This window comes from Sceloporus occidentalis, unplaced genomic scaffold (assembly GCF_023333645.1).
Source record: "Sceloporus occidentalis isolate IW3139 unplaced genomic scaffold, rSceOcc1.0.p SCAF_3, whole genome shotgun sequence".
NCBI lineage: Eukaryota > Metazoa > Chordata > Lepidosauria > Squamata > Phrynosomatidae > Sceloporus > Sceloporus occidentalis.
This window is the reverse complement of record NW_028316983.1, coordinates 39,432,524-39,454,606: the sequence shown is the minus strand read 5'-3', so window position 1 is coordinate 39,454,606 and position 22,083 is coordinate 39,432,524. Positions and strand designations below refer to the sequence as shown.

General features: G+C 37.5%; 1 protein-coding gene across 2 annotated transcripts; it reads right to left on the bottom strand.

The window, feature by feature from the left end:
- Positions 1-8,073: 8,073 nt before the first annotated feature.
- On the bottom strand, positions 8,074-9,708 carry LOC149315783 (nicotinamide/nicotinic acid mononucleotide adenylyltransferase 1-like). Of its 2 annotated transcripts, none has more exons than XM_089518542.1 (2): positions 9,164-9,708; positions 8,074-8,380 (listed from the first exon to the last, which is right to left on the bottom strand). In XM_089518542.1, the coding sequence occupies exons 1-2, from the start codon at positions 9,706-9,708 to the stop codon at positions 8,074-8,076; spliced, it is 852 nt and encodes a 283-aa protein (XP_089374668.1). The 2 variants fall into 2 exon arrangements, with proteins under 2 accessions (XP_089374668.1, XP_089374669.1); XM_089518543.1 differs by having other exon boundaries at positions 8,074-8,387; positions 9,177-9,708.
- Between the last annotated feature and the right edge of the window lie 12,375 nt (positions 9,709-22,083).

Below are 22,083 nucleotides of genomic sequence, written 5' to 3'. Positions count from 1 at the left end.
TCTAGAGTCCTGGAAGTGTAACGGTAGGGAGCCCTTTTCCACTCAGACTCTACCCCTAACCATCCTTCTCTTTCCCTGGAACCCTCACTCTCAGGATTCCAAGGCCTAACTGCCCCTCTCTGGACGTAGCAAGACCCTCTTGCTCTGAAAACCAAACCCTATCTGAAGTTCTTAACTGTCACAAGGGAACTTTCAATCTCTCCCTGCCAGCATCTCATTGGCTGAGGGTAGCTGGCTCGTGATTGGCTGTCGCTGTTGCTAAGCTAATCCATCTGTTCTCCACAATGACATCCCTCATTGTCTTCCTTCACTGATAATAAATAAGCAATGCATGGAGAATTGTGTCAGTTTGCATCCCTATGGCCACAATTTTCTGTTAAATGCTACACATCACCCACCCACCCACTTTATTTATGTCCATATAGCATTTTTGTGAAATGTGCAGTGACTGATTTTGATAAAATTGTGACTGGAGATAGAAATCTAGGGGAGGGGTGGAAAATGAGACAGGTGCAACCTCTGTATGTTCCATGGAGGTCCAACCCTTGGTTAAATCAATGGGTCAAGTTAATTGTGACTACAGGAGGCCTTCAACATTCGTGGGGATTAGACGCACAGGATTCCCACAAAAGTAATAATAATAATAATAATAATAATAATAGTAATAATAATAATAATGTTTATTTATATACCGCTTTTCCAAATTAGATCAAAGCGGTGTACAACAGGAAGTACAATACAATATCCAAAGTCAAAAAAAACATAACAGGCCGCTCTCCCCCTCAAGATGGTGGTCAGAAGGAGGGCTCTTTGTCTTCCAGGCCAGGCCTCTCTCCCCCTCAAGATGATGGTCGGAAGGAGGGCTCTTAGTCTTCAAGCCAGGCCTCTCTCCCCCTCAAGATGGTGGTCGGAAGGAGGGCTCTTTGTCTTCCAGGCCAGGCCTCTCTCCCCCTCAAGATGGTGGTCAGAACTGCAAATATTTTAAACTTTGTCTTATAGACTCTGCTGACAGTTAAGTTAGTTAGAACTTAACTCCTCCCTCCTTGACTGTCATCTTCCGGCCTGAGAGGGAGTGATCAGGCAGGCCCAGCTCCACCAGGGATAGCCTGAAGAAAGAGGCTCCTCCCTCCTTAACTGTCATCTTCTGGCCTCCTATTCCCCTCCAGTTATGCTCTGACTGTGTGGGGGAGAGGCTTCCGTACCCTAATGAAGTTGTGAGCTATGCTGGCGGTGGTATAATAGCCACCGGCAGGGACTCCCATGCCAGACAGGTCACAACCGAAGGGTCTGACCAAGAGCGCCTAAGGACAGGATTGGCTCTCTAGCCTTATGGCAACCATCCTAGGAGAAGGAAAACTCTAATCCCAAACCCAGGCAGATGGTGCTCATCTAACCCTGTAAGGTCAACCATCTAAGAGAAGGAAACTCTAACCAAACCTACGACCCGAGGACCTCGCTGCCACTGTCCATGCTTGTCAAGGCCTCAGCAGACGAACCTCTGGTTTAAAGGGTGAGGCCAGTTCTGTGCACGCTGTGCTCCACCAGAAAAATCCATTGCACAGGCTCAAAGGATACATCCAACGTCATCAACGCACTTGTAGAAAGCACGGATGAGTCCTTCCTGAATCTTCATTTGCGAAGTAAAGCCAAGAAGAAGAAGGTAGACTCTGCTACAGCAAAACAAACAAACAAACAAAAAACCTTTGACTCACTCCAAGGCTGCCTTCACCACATCTCCATCATCTCCACTGCTGGTATCCAAGCCTTCCTGACAAGAAAGGCTACCCAGGTAAGTCTTGTAGTTGTGAATACTTATTTAAAGTTATGAAGATATGAACTTAAAGGGATGGCTATTTCTGGAATCTTTTAAAACTGTTTCAAGAACTGGTGAAGACTGATGAAGACTTCTTGAAATGGTTTTAAAAGATTCCAGAAATAACCATCTCTTCTAGTTCCTTGAAGCCAAAGGATTCTAAACCTAATGTTCTATAAAAATTTACTTCCAAGATTCCTTCAAACTGTTGGATCTTCAGAATTCAAGTCCTGTGAAACTCAAAACAAAAATTTCATGAACTTCATATTTTCTTTAAAAGGACTTATATTTGAAATATTGGACATTACCTTATTCATATTTAATTGTTCTCTTGATTTTTTTGTTTGTTTGTTTTAGCTATGGCATACCTTACATTATGGTTACTTTAAATATTTTGCTGGATCATTATTTTCTAGATGGTTTATAGGTTTTATTATTCCACTGGATGTTTAAATTGTATTACTGTAGTAAAAATGTGCAATTTATGAGTTTAGCAAATTTTTGCATTATCCTTAAACAAATTTTCACAAATAACAGACTTTCCTGGGGAATCATAGAATCATAGAGTTGGAAGAGATCGCACGGGCCATCCAGTCCAACCCCCTGCCATGAAGGAAATCCAATCAAAGCATCCCCAATAGATGGCCATCTAGCCTCTGCTTAAAGACCTCCAAGGAAGGAGACTCCACTACACTCCAAGGGAGTGTGTTCCACTGTCAAACAGCCCTTACTGTCAGGAAGTTCTTCCTAATGTTGAGGTGGAATCTCTTTTCCTGTAGCTTGCATCCATTGTTCCAGGTCCTGTTCTCTGGAGCAACAGAAAACAAGCTTGCTCCCTCCTCAATATGACATCCTTTCAAATATTTAAACAGGGCTATCATACCACCTCTTAACCTTCTCTTCTCCAGGCTAAACATCCCCAGCTCCCTGAGTCTTTCCTCATAGGACAAGGTTTCCAGACCTTTCACCATTTTAGTCACCCTCCTTTGGACACGCTCCAGATTCTCAATGTCCTTTTTCAATTGTGGTGCCCAGAGGGAGGCTTTCTTAGCTTAGAGACCTTCTGTGTGTACAAGTATATTGCTCTATATTTCCCTTTTGGTTATCCAAGCCTCCCTTCCTGTGCCTCCTAAGACAATGACGCTGCTGCAGAAATCAACTGCAGGACAATCCTCCTTCTTTCAAGGAGAGGAACAGAAGGAAGATGACAGAAAGGACATTTTTTCAGCAGTTGTGGCAGGATTGGGGTGCTGATAGTACCATTTTGTTGTCCTCCTCTTCTCCTTTTCCCCCATCAACAGCCCCCTCCAGCCCATGGATCATGTGGTCCACAATTGAGATGGTTTCTCCCCACTGCTTGCCTGCCTGCCCCCTTGCCTGTCTACTTGCTTTCCTTCTCCCTGGCTGGCTTGCTCAGCTTGCCTTTCTCCGGCTGCGTCCCATTCTGGCAGCCCCTCCATCCACTGTCCATCCACTGTCCCTCACTCCATCCTCTGCCCCTTTGTTCTTCTGCCTCCTCCTTAGCCTCACCAATGATGCTAAGTTGTGGCTAACTAGAGTGAGAGGGGCAGGGGAGAGGGAAGTTGGGAATAAATCAAAGAGGCACTAGTTTTTCCTTCTTGTGATGGATCTACCAACTTGGAGGAAATCCATCATGGTTGTCTTTCTTCGTGCCTCCATTCATTTGAAATACTGGGGACGTCTTCACATTGTTGTGAATTTTTTTTAAAAAAAATCATTAAATCCATTTCTCCTCCTCCCACAGATTCACTGCATGTCCCTCAGTGGGAAGAAGAAGAAGAAGAAAGAACAAGAAGCATCCCCTACACTATCTTCTCTGCTTCCTCTTGCCCCTCTCACTCTAGCTGGAAGGGTTGTGGTTGTTCTGCTTAAACCTCATCCTTCCTCCTCTTTGAGGAAGGAAGGCAAAGCAGGGGGGAAGGAGAGATTAATTTAACTCCTTTAAAAAAGTTGCATAGAAATTTAATGATGTCTCAGGTGTATAAAACAAGCAAAGGAATATTATATCAGTGGTATATAGCCATCAATTGGGGAGGTATGTATATAGTCGTGTACATTTGTATTTATTTAGCAGTATAGGTAAATTTGTTTTTGTCATTGGTATTGGTACATGTATGTTGTACTGAAATGTATAAGATATTTTTGAGGTTGTGTTTAAGTTTAATAAAATGATTTTTTTTAAAAAAATCTGTGGAAGTAAAACCTGAGAAAGTTGTGGGCCTACTATAATGTAAGTTTCATTGATTCAATGAGTCTGTTCTAATGATGACTAAGGCCCAAAACACATGGGCCAAATAAAGCAGTTTCCAAGCACTTTGGGGGCATTCAGATGACACCACCACCCCTCCCAAAGCAGCTGGAAGCTGCTCCTTTGGACCAGATCAAAAATGAACCAATAAAATCTGGCTCCTGGCAGTGGCCAGCTTGGGACTGCAGCAGGCAGCCGGCTTTGGAAGTGTCCAGTGTGATCACCATGATCTCAGCACGATCACACCCTGATTGTGGTTGGAGCAGCCTCCAGCTACTCCTGGTGGGCCATCTGCTTCATCCCTTAGTCTGGATCAGAGCCTGGGGGTAACAAGTTAGAAGTAACATTGTTTCCCATAGCTACTCACTTTCTGGGTAATAAAGCCATAGCAAATTTTCATTTTAAAAGCAGTGTAACAAGTAATAATAAAGTAGCCTTATTAGTGAAAAGTAACTTTTCAAGCTCTGGTATGGATTCAACCAATAGCTTTCACAAAATTGAAGAGCAATCATATGGAAAGCTCAGTTCAGATCTGGATACTTCATAACTCAGGCTAATGTTTCTGAGAGAGCAGATATTTATTGAACACTTTGCTTTATCTTTTTATCTAATTATAAGAAAAGAATTCATAGACCCCTTCTTTTCACTGAGAGAATGCATAACACAGACTGGATGGGCTAGCCCTATCTAATGCTGGAACCATCGACCTTCACTTGCTCTGGGGAACGCTCTGGGGAATGCCCAATGGGAAAATGTGACTCTGTTGTTTATAGTCTGAAGTATTACCACTTAACTACCATTTCAGGGACAGACATCCTGACTATGACACAACACAGAGATCATCCTGTGATGACACCTTTATTGGACCAACTATTGATACAAAATACATCTCAATAGCTTTGGAAGCTTTACAGGCTTCTTCATCATATTTCATGTATGCTACCATCTCATTTTTCTGCTTAGGTTATGCCAGGCCAAATGACCAAAAAAGAAATGGAGAGGCATTGATTAATATTTTCCTTTTGGGTCCTTTTTTACCTGACAAATTACTACACCCCTAAGTTTTTATATCATCAACTACAAAAAGATAAAGGGTCCTCATATTCCCCCCCCCCCACACAAAAAGCAAGATGGGTTGGGCACTTTGAGCCTTATGCAGAAACATTCCACAAGACAAATCTTCCACTCAGAAATAGCTTCCTCAAGGCTACTTTGACTTTAAAAAAAAATCACAGAAGTTTAATCTGGGGAAAAAATGATTTTGTGGACTACAGATTCCATAATCTCTAGCCAAAATGACCACTGAGTCTGCTTGCTGAGAAATTCTGGGAGTAGTCCAAAAGGCAGCATTTCCAAGCTTTGCACAGATGCCCTCAGTCATTTACTCATATCAGCTGCAACCTCCAGCCAGAATAGTTATCAGGCACTCAGTGGGGAATATTTTGTAATGCAAATGGCTTGCTATGGGCTTTCAAATATTACAACCACAGTAACAGATTAACTCCTGAAAAAGTGTAACCCACAGTGGAGTTCAAAAACATAAAGGGTTCTTTAAAATACAGAGAGAGAAATTGAGAATATGGAGGTTGGGCGGGATAGAGAGAAAGTGCTCTTCAGTAATAGCACCAATTCCCTGTGTACCAACAGAATTGTTTGTTTCCCTCCTCGGTAACCTTGTATTCCATCTGTAGATCGTTCAACAAAGGGGGGAAAAATCCAGTTTCCCAACTCTGACTTTGAATGGAGCTTCAGTTAATAACTAACAAGCTATTGGGAAGCAAATTTCAAATGAGACCATCTATTACTGTGAATCTCCTGGGATCTGAATTTATTTTAGCTTGCTGTTATGGTGCCAAAATTCCTTGTGCGTCTGAGCTTGGGAGGATGGGTGGCATAATAAAACAAGCTGTGTAGGGCTATGTGGTCAGTGCTTCTGATTCTCTTTCTTTGTATGTGCCATTGAACAATATTCACAAGTGCACTGAATGAATCGATCAGCTCTGGTCAGTTCTCTCTCATGACATCCCATCTCTTTGTAAAGGAAGAATGGACAGTGGGTGCTGCAGCTTAACAACCCTGAAGAGAAGCTAATAGAGAATGAACAAAGAGAGAATGAAACCAATTACACACAAAAAAGAGACTGGAAAATTATGGTGCATTAAAGAGAGTAGAAAATTGCCACACCAGGATTTGCTGTTTGCCACATCTGAGGGTTAAGGATGACTCACAATTTCTCAGGATGCAGCACAGCACTCCAAATTCCAAATGTTACACACATAATCCATATTACATACAGCTAATATGCAGTGGACACTAGTTCAAAGTCAATATGTAGTGGTACAGAAAAGGATAAGTTAATCAGGGGGTTTGCTTTGTGAACATTTGAATTTTAGATTTTTAATTCTTTCTCCAGTTTTCTACATTGCACAAGATGTATAACTTCTTGTTACCTTTACCTTTATGAAAAACTAAAAATAAAAGACAATATTTTTGGTAGCACAAATGTTCCTGCATAAAATCACATCTACCCACATACATAAGAATGTGATGAACAATGATGCATTTTATTATTTTTATTATTAATTCTATCAAATCATTAAATTATGCATTTTTTTACATAAAATAAAAGAACATGTAATTATATGCTATTTTATTGGGGTCTTTGTACTCTTGAGCTTTAGATTTTTTGAATTTGTTGAACTGAATAAAGTCTCAGGTGTAAACTTCACAGGAAGTGATTCTGGGACAGATTGCATAGAAACTGATTCTCAACAAGTACACTGTCAATGTTTCCCAGTGAGCATTCACAGTAATTTTTATACAAATTTTGTTTCAATTTTTTATGTTTCAGAATGGAGCAGATACAAAAGATGATCACTCAAAACAGCTTCTCCCAACACTATAATACATAGTCTCCTAGGGGTGGGCATAGGTGGTACAGGGATGAATTTTACTAATTTATCTGTTCAAGAGGCAAAAAGAGGTAGGTGGTGGAACGCATGAGTAGTTGTTCCTGTTGAGTGTATTCTAATACAATATCAAATACAATCCTTATCTAGTAACACAAATGATACCTCACTGGTGTTATAATGACATACAACATGAGGCTTAAAATCAGTTGAGTATACATGGAATTTGTTTTGTCGGGAGAAGGGGAAAATTCCTTTCCTATCATTCCATTGTACTTGATGGATTTTCACAAGATGTCAGCATTATCCTTTATTGGATCTTGAGCTCATTCTCAGATGGAAATTACTCCATTCAGAATTTTAAAAAGAGGAATAGAGAGGGAAAGGGGAAAGGAATGTAGCAGCACCTTTAAGATTCATTGGTTTTGATTTTAGAATGAGCTTTCATGGATATAAACCATTCAGGACTGTACATTTAAAATGAGTGGTGGTGGCATAGATTTCCAGGAGTTGTTGGCATATTAAATACTCCTTATGTTACCCAGTAGTTAAAACTCAGTTGACCAGCTATTGTGGTTTGTGTTCCTGAAAGGAGATTCAATGATGTGTGATATAAAGATTATACCAACAGGCTGGTATGCTATAGTTATATTACCCAGAAAATAATGTTGCCAGGGTGCTTTCAACTCTCTTTAAAGAGCTCTTTTGTCCACCATTCTAAAGAAAAAACACATCTTTTTGACTGGTTAATGACACTCAGTCCTGCTATGAGCAGTTAGTTTCATGTTCATTTTGGCATTATTTAGAAGCTAGAGTTAAAATAAAAACCAAAATGTCTAAATGATTTCACTGTATTTTATATGCTTGTTTTTTACATGATTTTTTTTTTTGGGGGGGGATATACTTTATTGTTGTTTGCCTTCAAGTAATTCCAAACATAAATGGACCTGAAGCTCTGATCTCAGCACACAAAGGGATTCCACCTGCTCTGGTGGCCATGGCCTGTGAAAGAGGCCATCAATTTAGGCTCTCAAAAAGTGCCCCCCCATCCTCTTCAAGCCCCACCTGAAGGGAGGGGCCACTCAATTTTTGGTGGTCTCCCTTGTGTATCTTTGAAAAGGAGCTAGGATCACTCCCATATTCTGTTCTTCACTCTCCACAGTGTATACATTGTGTTGCTTGATGTAGTCTAGAACAGCATCAGGAATCAGGTATAGGACACTTTGGTCCCTCCTCAGGGCTCTCCGGATCTTGGTGGCTGAGATCTCATTGTTGATCCATTCCTCCACCAGAAGAATATTATCCTTGTGACTCCAAAGCATGTTGGAATTATTGATGAATCTCTGAATATAGTTCCTAGATCGGTTGATGCATACCATACCATAGTTGGTTAGGACAAAAGTTAACAAAATAAAATTCAACACGGAGAAATGTAAGGTACTGCACTTAGGGAAGAAAAATAAAATGCACAGATATAGGATGGGGGACACCTGGTTGAATGAGACTCCATGTGAAAGGGATCTGGGAGTCCAAATAGACCACAAGTTGAACATGAGTGAACAGTGCGATGCGGCAGCTAAAAAGGCCAATGCAATTTTAGGCTGCATCAATAAAAGTATAGTGTCTAGATCAAGAGAAGTAATAGTGCCACTGTATTCTGCTTTGGTCAGGCCCCACCTGGAATATTGTGTCCAGTTCTGGGCACCACAATTTAAAAAGGATGTTGAGAAACTGGAGCATGTCCAAAGGAGGGTGACTAAAATGGTGAAAGGTCTGGAAACCATGTCCTATGAGGAACGACTCAGGGAGCTGGGGATGTTTAGCCTGGAGAAAAGAAGATTAAGAGGTGATATGATAGCCCTGTTTAAATATTTGAAAGGATGTCATATTGAGGAGGGAGCAAGCTTGTTTTTTGCTGCTCCAGAGAACAGGACCAGGAACAATGGATGCAAGCTACAGGAAAAGAGATTCCACCTCAACATTAGGAGGAACTTCCTGACAGTAAGGGCTGTTTGACAGTGGAAGAAACTCCCTCAGAGTGTAGTAGAGTCTCCTTCCTTGGAGGTCTTTAAGCAGAGGCTAGATGGCCATCTGTCAGGGATGCTTTGATTTGGATTTCCTGCATGGCAGGGGGTTGGACTGGATGGCCCGTGTGGTCTCTTCCAACTCTATGATTCTATGAGGATTTCTGTGATGTCTTCTGGTTTCCAGAGATTGGGGACTTGGAAAGATTCCAGGACATCCATCCCGCACAGCATCTTCAGTTGAGGGACAGCTTTTGTTTGTGGCTGGTTTCTCTTGACAGAAGGTTGACCTCCTGCTTCCCACTTCCTCTTCCAGCCCACTTTATTCTGAGGAGTAGCATCATCAATGGCTAAAGCACAATACAAATTCTTCAGGTTTTGCTGGTGATGCCTGAGGACTTTGACGGTCTCCTGCCATTCCTCCTGCCTGCTCTCCCAATTGTCCACATCCACCCAGTCAGAGCTCTCTGTTGCAAGGTTTGCCATGGCCACCCGGTGCCTAGCGCTGATCAGGCCTTCCTTCTTATAGGCATCCCCTACAGGTGAAATGATCCCTTTCACCACTTTGTACTTCCCTGTTTCATGCAAGTAATCCCTCGCCAGTTCAAACAGTCGGAGATGCATGTTGGTGATTGGATTGAAAGACCCACATGCAAGAAGAACCACCTCAGTCCTGGTGTCTGAATTCTCCATAGTTTTTTGACACAAGGGTAGAAACAAGGTCACACAATCTCACACCAAGGCTAGCATATAACTTTCAAAGTTGTCACTACTGACAAGGTTCCAGGTGTCACTGAAATCCACAGGCATGGCTAAAGGAAGGAGCTCAAGACAACCAGAAAATACAAAAATGCCTGTGTTTTTCATGATTTTGACCAAGCCATCAAAAGTTCACTTTAATAAGCAGATATCAGTTATTTAAAATCTAACTTCAGCAGATTCAGAAATTTATTTTATTTTATCCTTGGCCCCACTCTTTATCAATGATAAGTATGTAGAGAAGAATGGTCATAAGAGATATATGAAGGTTCCCCTTTATTCTTGCATGTCATCCACTGAGGCTGAGAGACACCAGGCAGGGAAGGTACCTGTCTCCATTAACATCTGCCAGGCTGGGAAGGACCTGTCTCCATTAACATCTGCCAGGACTCAGCACAGAGGCACAGCAACCAGGGCGTGGCATGGAGCAGCACTCTATAAAGCTGCCCCACCCCTAGAAACACCAGGCCAGCCACTGAGGCTGAGAGCACCAGGCCAGCAACAATGGCTGAGAAATACCAAACCAGCTACTGAGGCTGAGAGACACCAGGCCAGCAACTTAACGCCGGCTCCCCAGCCCTCCAGAAGACTGCTCCAGTCTGAGAGGAATGTTATTATCAGTTAATGCCTGAGGTAGTATTAAGGACCAGTCTTTTGTTGTTATTGTTGTCTTGCATTTTGCACTGTATTGTATTTCTGCTGCCAGGATGGAGTTAGACATTGTCAGTTTTTGCTATTATGATTTGTTGTTATTTTTGTTATTGTTCTTTGCTATGTATTCTGGGGATTAATCTTGAGTTGTATTGATTTGATCTGTCAATTGTTATGGAGTTTTTATTATTGTTGTTATTTGCTATGCATTCTTCTTGCTATTTATTATTGTAATTTATGTTATTTTTATTCTATTGTTATTGTGATGTATTTTTCTTACTGCTGTAACCTGCCCAGATTCTTCGTGATTGGGCGAGATATAAATAAATAATTTATTATTATTATTATTATTATTATTATTATTATCTGGCATGAAAGAGAAAGGAGAGTTTGTTCGTCTGATATTAATATAAATATCTTCGGTGGGATACAGACCACCCCTTTGGGGCAGCCTGCAGGCGTTGCAATCCCTGCCAGATCGGGGCCTGAGCAGCCACAGCGGCAGCCCCCAGAGGCCCTGATCCGCCGCTTTTCTAGGTCTCAGGGAAGCAGCAAAACGCCGCTTCCCCCAGCCTGGAAAGGGGTGTCCTTGGAGCTTCATGCCCCAGGACACCCCAGGGAGCTGCTGCTGGGAGAGAAAGGGGCTGCTCGGCCCCTTTCCCCCCAGCTTCATTCCCACAGCCATTTGGTGGCTGCGGGAACAAGGCAGGCGCTCCCCAGGAAGGAGGAGTTTTAAAAAATAGATAAGCAATTAAATAAAAATATTTATTTATACAATCTAAAAAGCATTTGGATCAAAATACTGAAGATGAAGTGGGAACAAAGATCACAGCCATGATTTTTAAAGGAAATTACCACATATAAATTAGGTTGTAAGTATGAAAAGGTACAATAATGTTGAAGCATCTGCTTGTGAGTTTGTGGTGCCAAAATCCCAAACAGTTTCTTTACACAATGGCAGCAATCTGTCATACAACACGGAAGTGCAATTTTCTGTCCATTGTATGGAAGTTGCTTTTTCACCTGGTTGCCTTGATTTTTATGCATATATGCAGCAAGATCTTTCCATTCAAGCAGAGATATTGTGCACATTAGGCTTTGTTTCTACCAGAGGTCTTTGAACATGACAGTTCTCTTACAAGGAGAATTGTAACACTAAATTTGACATTTCCACGACAACACGCCGGAATATCATAGAGAATTCTAACTTTCAATGTCACAAAAGAGTCACTGACATTAAACTAAAAACAATCCTCATCCAGACACAACCATCTTTCACAGAAATGGTGGTGCAAGAGAAATGGAAGCATCTATATTTCTGCACTACAACACACAGGCTATCTCATCAAAAGTATCTCTGGGGTGAATATCCTTTTTTAAGCAGCTTGCTTAGATCATATATCCAGAGGCATAAAATGCTGAAACAACATTCCTATTCCAAGAACAAAGGAAGAGGAAGCATTGTTCTACTTGTTTTTTCCCCATGACAAAAAGGTAAGTTTTGTTTAATACATCTTTATGCAACCCTTCAATCAAGAAGGACAGGGTTACATAAATAGTTCACTTCTCTCACTGACATTTCCTCATGGCAACCCTGTGTGTTGGCTGAGGCTGAGAGATTGACATAAGATCACCCAGTACATTTCATGGTTGAGTGGGAATTTCAGTTACCAGGGAAGACTATTTATCCAGTACTGGCTACTCTGACAGGCAACAGCTCTGCAAGATCTCAGGCTCATGCATTTCACAACCTTTCCTAAATGGATCTTTTATCTAGAAATGCCTGTGATTAAACAAGGCTCTTTCTGCATGCAAACCATGCACTCTAACTAATGAACCATGGTCTGTCCCAGGCAGAGCAGTCCTATGGAGGAGGGACAGGCAAACATTGAGGCAGAGGAACCACCTTTTTCTTTGCTCTGCAGGCTGATGGTACCATTATAGATGGTAAGATGCTAGGGATTTTCTTTTCTTTTAATGTTTTTACTTAGTCTCTTACAGTCGTTTGTTTGCTCATTTTAAAATATTTTTTTATGTCTTGCTTCCACTGGGTGGAAAATGAATTCCACTAGCTCCAAGGCTGGAGTGTTTTATCAAATCATTCTGGGACCACTGTAAGTGATGTGGGAAGGCTTTGGATTCTGTAGATCTCAAAGTCTCTCTTATTATTCTGCAAGCATGCCTCCTTTTTGTCCTCTCTAGGGAGGTAATTATCCATTAAATTAGTTCTCAAAGGACGCAATAGGTAATTTTAACAATTTTCTTCCTACCGTAAGTACTTTGGGACTTATATAGAAAAAAATCATTTTCTGCACAGGAATCAGCATTTTATGAAATTTTCTGTACAGAAAATGGCATGGTTGGGAATTTATTGTGTGAAAAACTCATACATTTGTGCAGAAAATGCTGTTTCCTGTCCAGAAAATATCATTTTCTGCAACAAAAAAATGTGAATTTTGCACAGAGTTAGTGCTGAACTGAACAGAACAGTGTGTCAGTCATGTTGGCTGTAGAAAATTAACTTCTATAGAACTGCTCATGTCTGACAAGGCCAGGACATGTAGCTAAATGTCCTTGAGACCAGACACCATGATGTGGATTCTGCTCTACACCTCTTTGTACATGACTCACAGGATGAGAGAATGGCTTATGTCATGGAGTAATTGCACCAGCCAAAGGTATATAAGGCTGTGTCTTATTGTGAACAATGTCAGTTGCAAGTTGTGGGTAACAGTAGTAGGTGATAGTGGTTACTAGTAGTTGGTCAATTGTTGTGTGACTAACTGTGATGGAGCTATTGTTAGTCATAGAGGAGTTCCATTAGTGATTTCCAATTGATCAAATCAAATACTTTTTCTAAATCAAAAAAGAACAATCCCATTTTTAAAATCATTATATTGCTTATAATATTCAATAATGTTTAAAACATATCTCAAGTTATCTTTTATCCACCTCCCAGGTTAAAAAAACCCCTTTGATCTTTGTTTTTGTTCTGCTGGGAAGATTCTGCTTCAGCCAAAGAGGACTAGATTTTCGGCAGTGACCCAGCGCTCCTTTTCAACAGTTGCTCCTAGACTCTGGAACGACCTGCCGGATGAGATCTGTCAGATTACCACCTTGGAAACCTTTAAGAAAGCTATTAAGATGGATCTCTTCCGGCAGGCCTTTCCAGACTAAGTCCACCTCTATTTTCCTGCCTCTCCCTGTTCCACTTCTCTCCCCTTTTCTCCATCCCTTTTTCCAACCTATCTGGTCCCTGCTATACATTTCTTTTTTACAAATCTTCCATTGAATTTAACTGTGATTTTATACTATTGTTTTAATATCTGTTTGGTTTAATCTCTTTTTAGTATTACTATGTTTTTATACTGGGGGGAGGGATAGGGGTTTTAGAATTTTATCTGTATCCTCTTTTATTGTTGTAATCCGCTTGGATTCCAAGTGATTAAGCAGAATAATAATAATAATAATTTCACTTAGACATAATTTTAGTCTATTATCTGATATTTTTGTCAAAAAATTATAATCAATATTAAGTAATGATATTGGATGGTAATTGGAAGGATCTTCTAGATGTTTGTTTTCTTTTGGAATTAAAGTTATACTTGCTTCTTTCCAAGATTCCCATACTTCTTTCCTTGCACTCTTTTACATTAATTGCAACGGGGTACATAATTTGTTCTTGAATGTTTTATCATATATTGCTGGGAATCCATCAGGTCCTGGAGACTTACCTTCCTTACTTTGGCTTTATGGCCTCTAAAATTTCTGCTTCCAGTCTCTTTTTCTGGGTTTCCTCCAATTTCACAGTTTCGTTTTTATTTAAGTATTCATTGAACTTTGTTTTATTAATGGGATGTTCTGCATATAATCTCTTATAAAAATTCTGAAAGACTTCCTTAATCTTTTCATGTTGTATAAATACCTTGTCTATCTTAATTATCTGCCTATTTTCCTCTCTTTTCTTAACTTATTATTATTATTATTATTATTATTATTATTATTATTATTCCACTTAATCACTTGGAATCCAAGCAGATTACAACAATAAAAACAAGATACAGTTAAAAATTTCTAGAAACCCCTATCCCTCCCTCCCAGTATAAAACACAGTAATACTGAAAGGAGATTAAACCAGAAAGACATTAAAACAATAATATAAAATAGCAGTTAAAAGCAGTAGATGATTTATAGGAATTTTTAGGGACTTATATCCATATGTAGTTACACTGTTCCAAAATTACTCACTTTTGGCATGATGTGATCAACCAAATTGCTTCAATTACAAAACAAAAAAATATTTTTTTGCCTAGCTCTTTTGTTATTTTCAATATATATAAAAGGTAATAATTTTTTTTTAAATAGAAAGTTGATATCTTTTTTGCTGACAGCAGCTCATCTAGAAGTGGCTAATAATTGGAAAACAGGTCTTGTATTCCTGGATAGCTGGTGGAAAAGAGTTTGGGATCAATGACTTATGGAGAAATTAACATATAACATGAAATATAACTCAAAACAACAAAAGCAACCTGCTCAGGAAAAAATGGTCTCCTCTTATAGATTATATTAATACAAATTTTACATCCATTTCTCCTCCATCTAGCCACTGTTCTTTATGATCAGATTTATTTTAAATGAATTGAATTGTGTAAAACTTTAATAAGGAAAGTTTTTTTAAATGACATGAAACTTTTTTTATACCATTGTTTTATGAATGCAAGATTTTGTATGATATATTTTGAATAAAGTTTTTTAAAAAATCTGTATCCCCTTCTATTACCAGATCTTTTTGAAGCTTTTTTGCACAATTAGATCTCTTGTTTGTTTTCTAACACAGTACACGACTATGTCCCATAGTAGATTGTTAGTTTTCGCTACTCTCCCATTTACATTGTTATTTAAAAAAACTCTTATTTGGCCCAAATTAATTTAATTTACCACTGGGTGCTGCCTTTTCCTTAAATCTGTCTTTCTCTGCCTGGCCTTTCCAGATTTTTTCAAATTCTAGAGACTAAACAAAGCTTACTTGTGTAATCAGATTCCCCTTATCTGTCTCTGTTTACTTTTTCAAGGTCACTTTTTTTCACTCTGTTCTATTTCAGTTCCAAGTTGATTAATATATCATAAAAACATAGACTAATAATACAGTTCCTTTTAACTATGTCCCTTAAACTTAAATATTAAATCCAATAAGATTAATTAATTCCACCCCTCATCCTGTTGGTCAAATTATTGATTAAATTCACCTTACAATAATATATAAAAAAGACTTTTACATTATATTCCCCATACATATAATATATCCCTTTATATTCCATTCTTTACCACTTTATCTAACTTTACTTCATATTTCTTTTCATCATATATTTTTCATAATTCCCCCCTTCCCCCAAGTGCTCCCCATCCCCTGAGCCTATCTTCTTATTACTCTATCTCCAGAATTGTAACTCTTCCTCTGCTGGTAAAACACCTCCTTCTTTTCCTAAAACTTTTTGTACAAATGTTTTCCATATTGCTTCGAAATCATTTCTCTTGATTATTCCTCTTCTAAACTTAATTTCACTAGTTAACTTATCATTAATTGCTATTTGCCAAATCTCTCTATACCAATCTTGTATTTGTAAATTTCCCTGGTCTTTCCACTTTTTTGCTATCATCAATCTCACCGCTGTTAATAAATTTGTAATTAGATCCTTTATAACTTGGGTGCAGTTAATTTTATCATATAAAAATAATAACGCTGTCTTTGGGCTAAATTCTAAATCAATTTTTGTTATTTCTGTTATCTCCTCAAATACAATTTGCCAAAATTTCCTTACGGTTCTACAACCCCACCACATATGCATATAAGTGCCTATCTCTTGACACCCTCTCCAACATAACCTTGAATAATTCTTATTTATATGACTTAACCTTACAGGTGTTAAATACCATTTCCAAATTATTTTGTAATAGTTTTCTTTTATTCGTATAGAATAAAATTTTAAATGGCGTTGATTCCAAATTTTCCCCCATTCGTGGTCATTTATTTTTTGTACTAAATCATCCTCCCATGTTGTCTTTAGATAATCTTCTTTCTCATTATATTTTAATAATAATTTATATATTTCACTTGTGACCCCTTTCAAAGTTTCATTTGCCTCTATACTTTCTCTTTGCCTAATCAACTGTTCAAATTTTGTATATTCTCTAATCTCTCCTATATTTTTCTCATACTTCTTTGTCCATTGTTCCAACTGAATACAATTATACCAAGTTAATTTTGATCCTTGCAATTTCTCCTTTATTTTTCCTTTCTCCCTCATAGTCTTCATCCATTCTTTTATCCTATATATTTCTTGCCCTTTTACTAATTTCCCTATTTCTTCCTTTAAATTTACTGGAAAAATTTTTAGCATTATAACTGGTGTTAAAAGTGAGATAGCTGGCATTAGTTTTTCTTTATTTTTTTTCCAAATTTCTAATATATTCTTTAAAAAGGGGTTTTCTATTTCCTTCATTTCTTTCATAGTAAGTTCTTTAAAAAATATATTTTCCAATTTTTCCTCTATTCCTGTTGTTTCCATCTCTAACCAATCTAATTCCCCTTTCTCTATGATTCCATCTATAATATATCTTATTTGGTTTGCATTATAGTACAGTTTTAAATTTGGGAGACCCAAACCTCCTTCTTTTTGGGGTTTATACCAATATCTTTTATTAATCCTTGCTTTTTTATTTCCATTACAATAGTTATTCACTAATACTTGCCAATTTTTAATTTCAACATCTGATATTTGTATTGGCAACATCCTAAACAAAAAATTAATCTTAGGCAGAATTTTCATTTTTATTAATGCGATTCTACCGAACCATGATAATTTAATATTTTTATATTCTTCTAATTTCCTTTTAATTTCTATTCTTAATTTTTTATAGTTCTGATCCTCTAATTTGTGTAGATTTTTTGTAATTTTTATTCCTAGATATTTAATTGTATCTTTTACCTTTATATCTATCTTTCCATCCTTTACAAATTCCTGTTCTTCCGTTTTTGGATAATTGAACAACATTAGCTCTGATTTATTCCAATTGACTCTTAGTCCTGTCATTTGTCCAAACTCCTTTAAATGGTTTTTCACATTATTCATTTTTTCCAAGGGGTCTCTAATTGTTAATAGAGTATCATCTGCAAATAAACTTATCTTATTCAATTTTCTCATCCCAATTCCTTCCAAATTTTTATCCTCCCTAATAATATTTGCTAATATTTCAATAATTATTGCAAATAAAACCGGGGAAAGAGGGCATCCTTGCCTTGTTCCTCTAGAAATTGAAACTTGTTCTGTTATTCCATCATTTATTGTTACTACTGCTGTATTATTTAAATATAACTGATCTATCAATCCTCTAAACTTTTCTCCCATACCTAATTTCTTTAACGTTATTTTTAATGCTGGCCATTCCACACAATCAAAAGCTTTATAAATATCTAATGCCATTATTCCTGCTTTCTGCTTTCTTTTCTCTATTATATTTATTTTATTCAGTACTCTTCCTATTAAATTTGACATTTGTCTTCCTTGCACAAATCCACATTGATCATTTTGAATATATTTATATATAAACTTATTCATTCTTTTTGCCATTATGGCTGTTAATATTTTAGCATCCTGATTGATAAGGGATATAGGTCTGTATGAGCCTGGGTCTGACAAATCTTTATCCGGTTTTGGAATCAATATTATCATTGAGTGGTCCCATGATGGTGGGATCCTTTCTCCATTTAAAATTTTATTGTATAAAACTTCTAATTTAGGTATTAAAACCTTTTAAAAAGTTTTATAATATTCTGGTCCTAGTCCATCCATTCCTGGTGATTTCCCTCCTTTTAATTTATCTATCACTTCTTCAATTTCTTTTTTCGAAACTGGTTGTTCCATTATTTCTTTATCCTCTTCTTCTATCTTTGTTCTCCAATTTTTCTCTATATATTCCTCAATTTTGTCAATTGAACTATCCCCTGCTGTATATAAATCTTTGTAGTATTCTTCAAATATCCTTATCTTTTCTTTCATCAGCATACATTTTTCCCTGTTTTGTCCTTTATAACCCCTATCAGATTTTTCTCTTTCTTTTTTTGTGTTAATCTTGCTAACATTTTTGAATTTTTGTTACTATATTCAAAAAACTCCCTCCGTAGATATATCAAATTTTTCTGTATCTGATCTATTTCTATCTTCTCTAATTCCTTTCTTTTCGCTTGCAGTTTTATATATATATATTTACTTATATTCTTTATATAATCCTTATTTAATTTTTCAATTTCCGTTTCCAGTTTGATTTTCCTCTCTTCCTTTTGTCTCCTTACCTTGCATGTTTCCCTAATACAAATCCCTCTTGCCACTGCTTTCATAGTATCCCATAATAAAGCTTGAGAAATCTCTTTATTATTAATATCCCATATAACCTGCCATTCTTCCTCTATTTTATTCACTATTTCTTTATTATTAAGTATGCTAGTGTCTAACCTCCATCTTTTTGCTTCTCTATAATCTTTTTTAATTATGAAATCCATGTTTGCTATTCCATGATCTGTAACTTTTATTCCTTCTATTTCACTATTTAATACCCTTGACATCATATTTTTGGATACAAAAATGAAATCTATTCTAGAATAATTTTTATGAACTGCTGAATAGTAAGTATAGTTCTTTTCATCTCCTTTAATCAATCTCCATACATCTTTTAATTCTTTCCTATTCATTATCTTGTTCAAAGGTGTAATCTTATTAAGTCTGTCCCTTATTGTTGGATCTGATTTATCTTTAACCTTATCCATGACCATATTGAAATCTCCTTCCATAATTGTGTAATCTCCCTGCATATCCTCCATTTCCTTAAATACTTTTTCATAAAATTCCATTTGATTTTCATTTGGAGCATACACATTTACCAACAAATATTTTTCTCCCCCCATCGTTCTTTGCACCAATACAAATCTTCCTTTTTCATCTGACTTAACTTTTAGTATATCAAACCCACATTTCTTAGATATTAAGGTTGCTACTCCTCTTGCTTTAGAAGTACCATATGCTTTTTCATATGTGGCAACCCAGTTCATCTTCAATTCTGATGATCCTGATTTCGCTTGGTGCGTTTCCTGAATAAAAATAATATCCGCTTTCTGTTTTTTCATTAATGATTCAATCCTTTTCCTTTTAATTACAGACCCCAGTCCTTTCACATTTAATGTTGCTATCCTTATTTTGTTATCCATGTTGCTATTCTACATCTTCTATCTAGGCTCTTCAGTGCACTACCCCTACAAACATTTTTTCCCCCTCCCTCCCTCCCTCCTTCTCCCTCCCATCCCTCCCCCCTTCCCCATTTACCCCACCTATCCCTTCTTCCCCTCCTCCATCCCCAAGGTCTTAGACCTCGCCCATGGCTTCTATTAGCCCTCTAGGAGGGGGGGGGGGAGAAAGAAGCCATCTCTCCAATGTGTGTTCCATTTCCTCCTCCTGATTGTTTATTATTAATCTCTCCTGTCATGTCCTTTCAAAAAAAGAAGAAGAAGAAAGTGAAGAAAAGGAAGAAAAAGAGAAAATTATAGAATAGCAAAAAAGTCAACGTCCTTGTCCTTGTTTTCTATCATTCCTTGGCTCCTCCAGCTGCACCCTTGTCGCTCTCTCCTCCTTGCTTGGCCAGATCCAATTGCTCCAACAGCTGCAATCCTTGCTCCATGGAGAAAATCTTGTGCTGCTTTCCTTTCCATTGAAATTTCAAAAATACAGGATAGTCCCAACTGTATCTTATTCCATTTTTTTGCAGAACTGCAATACAAGGCTTAATGCTTCTTCTCCAACTAATAGTCTCTGGACATAAATCATTGTAAATTTCAATTGTGGTGGTTCCATATTTCAGTCCTCCTGAGAGTTTCCTGATTTCTTTCATTAACTGATCTTTCTTGTAAAAACTTGTTATTTTCATGATTACATCTCTAGGGGTCAAGCCCCTTTTAACTGTTGATGCTGTGTGTAGTCGTTCCACTTCCTCCTCTGCCCAAGTCATCTGAGGGACAATGCTTTGTAGCCATTTAAGGATTTCTGTTTTTACTGATCTGGATGTTTCATTTGGCAACTCAGGAAAGCCTCGAATGCGGATATTATTCCTTCTGTTACAATCCTGCAAGTCAATAATTTTCCTTTCCAGCTGATCCAATCTGATTGAATGTGCCAAAGTTATTTTTTGCTGATCTTTTTGTTGACTTTGTATTAACTGGACTTTTTTATCCACTTGTTCAATTTCTTTTGTAATCATCTGAAAAGATTTGTTCATTTCACCCATAATTATCTTAGTTATAGTTTCTGTTAAAATAGCATTATTTTTAATTATCAACTCGTTCATGGTCTCAAAACCTTTGTTTTGGTTTTCAGTGAGAGTTTTTTCTAACCATATCTTTATTTCTTCTTGTTTTGGCTCTGTTCCCGGAACTTCACCATGTTCTTTAGGTCTAGCTCCATTTTTTCCCACCGCCTCCATAGACGTTGTCTTTTTCATTTCTTTATTACAAGTTCCAAGCTTCTCTTGTGAACTTATTCTTTGCAAACGACTATAAGCCTTATCGGAAGGGTGTTGTTTAGACTCTCTTCCCCAGTTTATCACTGTTTGTTTGAGTTCCTTTTTTTTCTTTTGGCTTTTAGACATCTACCAGCAATCCAAGCGTCCGCTCGGCTGACAAACCTCTAGCCGGCAATGCCGTATGTAAGATTGCTGTTTATTTCTCTTCCTTCCCTTTAAAACTTTAATTAAACAGTTCCAATCTGCTCTCTTCCCTTTCCAATATATTTATTTGCAGTTACTCACAGTTTTTTTTTCTCATTAGGAGAGGTTTTTTTAGCTTTTTAGGCTTTGCTTTCAGGAGCGGTCGATCTTAGCTGCTCACACCATCACTCGTGGCTCCTCCCCCATCCTGTTGGTCAAATATCATTCAATTAATTCAATTAATCAAATTATTCAAACTGATCAAATTAATCAACTAAACTAATTATTCAAGTCAATCAAATTCATCAGATCAAATGAATTAGAACACTTATTCCTTACTTTCAGTATAGAATATCAATAACAGATCAGAAGATAAGACAGAAAATAACCACTATCACCTCTAAATCAAATATTAAATATCAAATAGGAAATATTAATTGAGAGAGATTATGAATATAAATACTGAACAAATTAATTATGAGATACAATTAATCAATAATCTCACAGTAAACTAGTCTTGTTGCAAATTAATTAGGTGGCAGCTCTGTTGTTATTTTAATTTGACTAAGTTTTCTTTCCTTATATCTGGTTCCATCTTCTTCTTGGAATACTCTATAGGTAATTTATAGTTGCATATGTTTCTTGTAGTAAAGAATAAACAAATATTGTGTAACCCAAAATGAGCCAAATCACTCTACAAGCATACTATACAGTGGATGTCTTCTACCAGCAAAGCAAGCTGGAGCACAATAGATGATGGAGATGTTCTGAACACAAAGACTGGGCTTTTCTGATCACTATTCCCTTCTGGAAAGAAATAGTGAGATTATCAATTTTGTACGTAAAATACACTGGGCTTTTTGAATATGAGTTGCTACTAGGACATCTGCCTTTCATATGGAGAAATGGAAG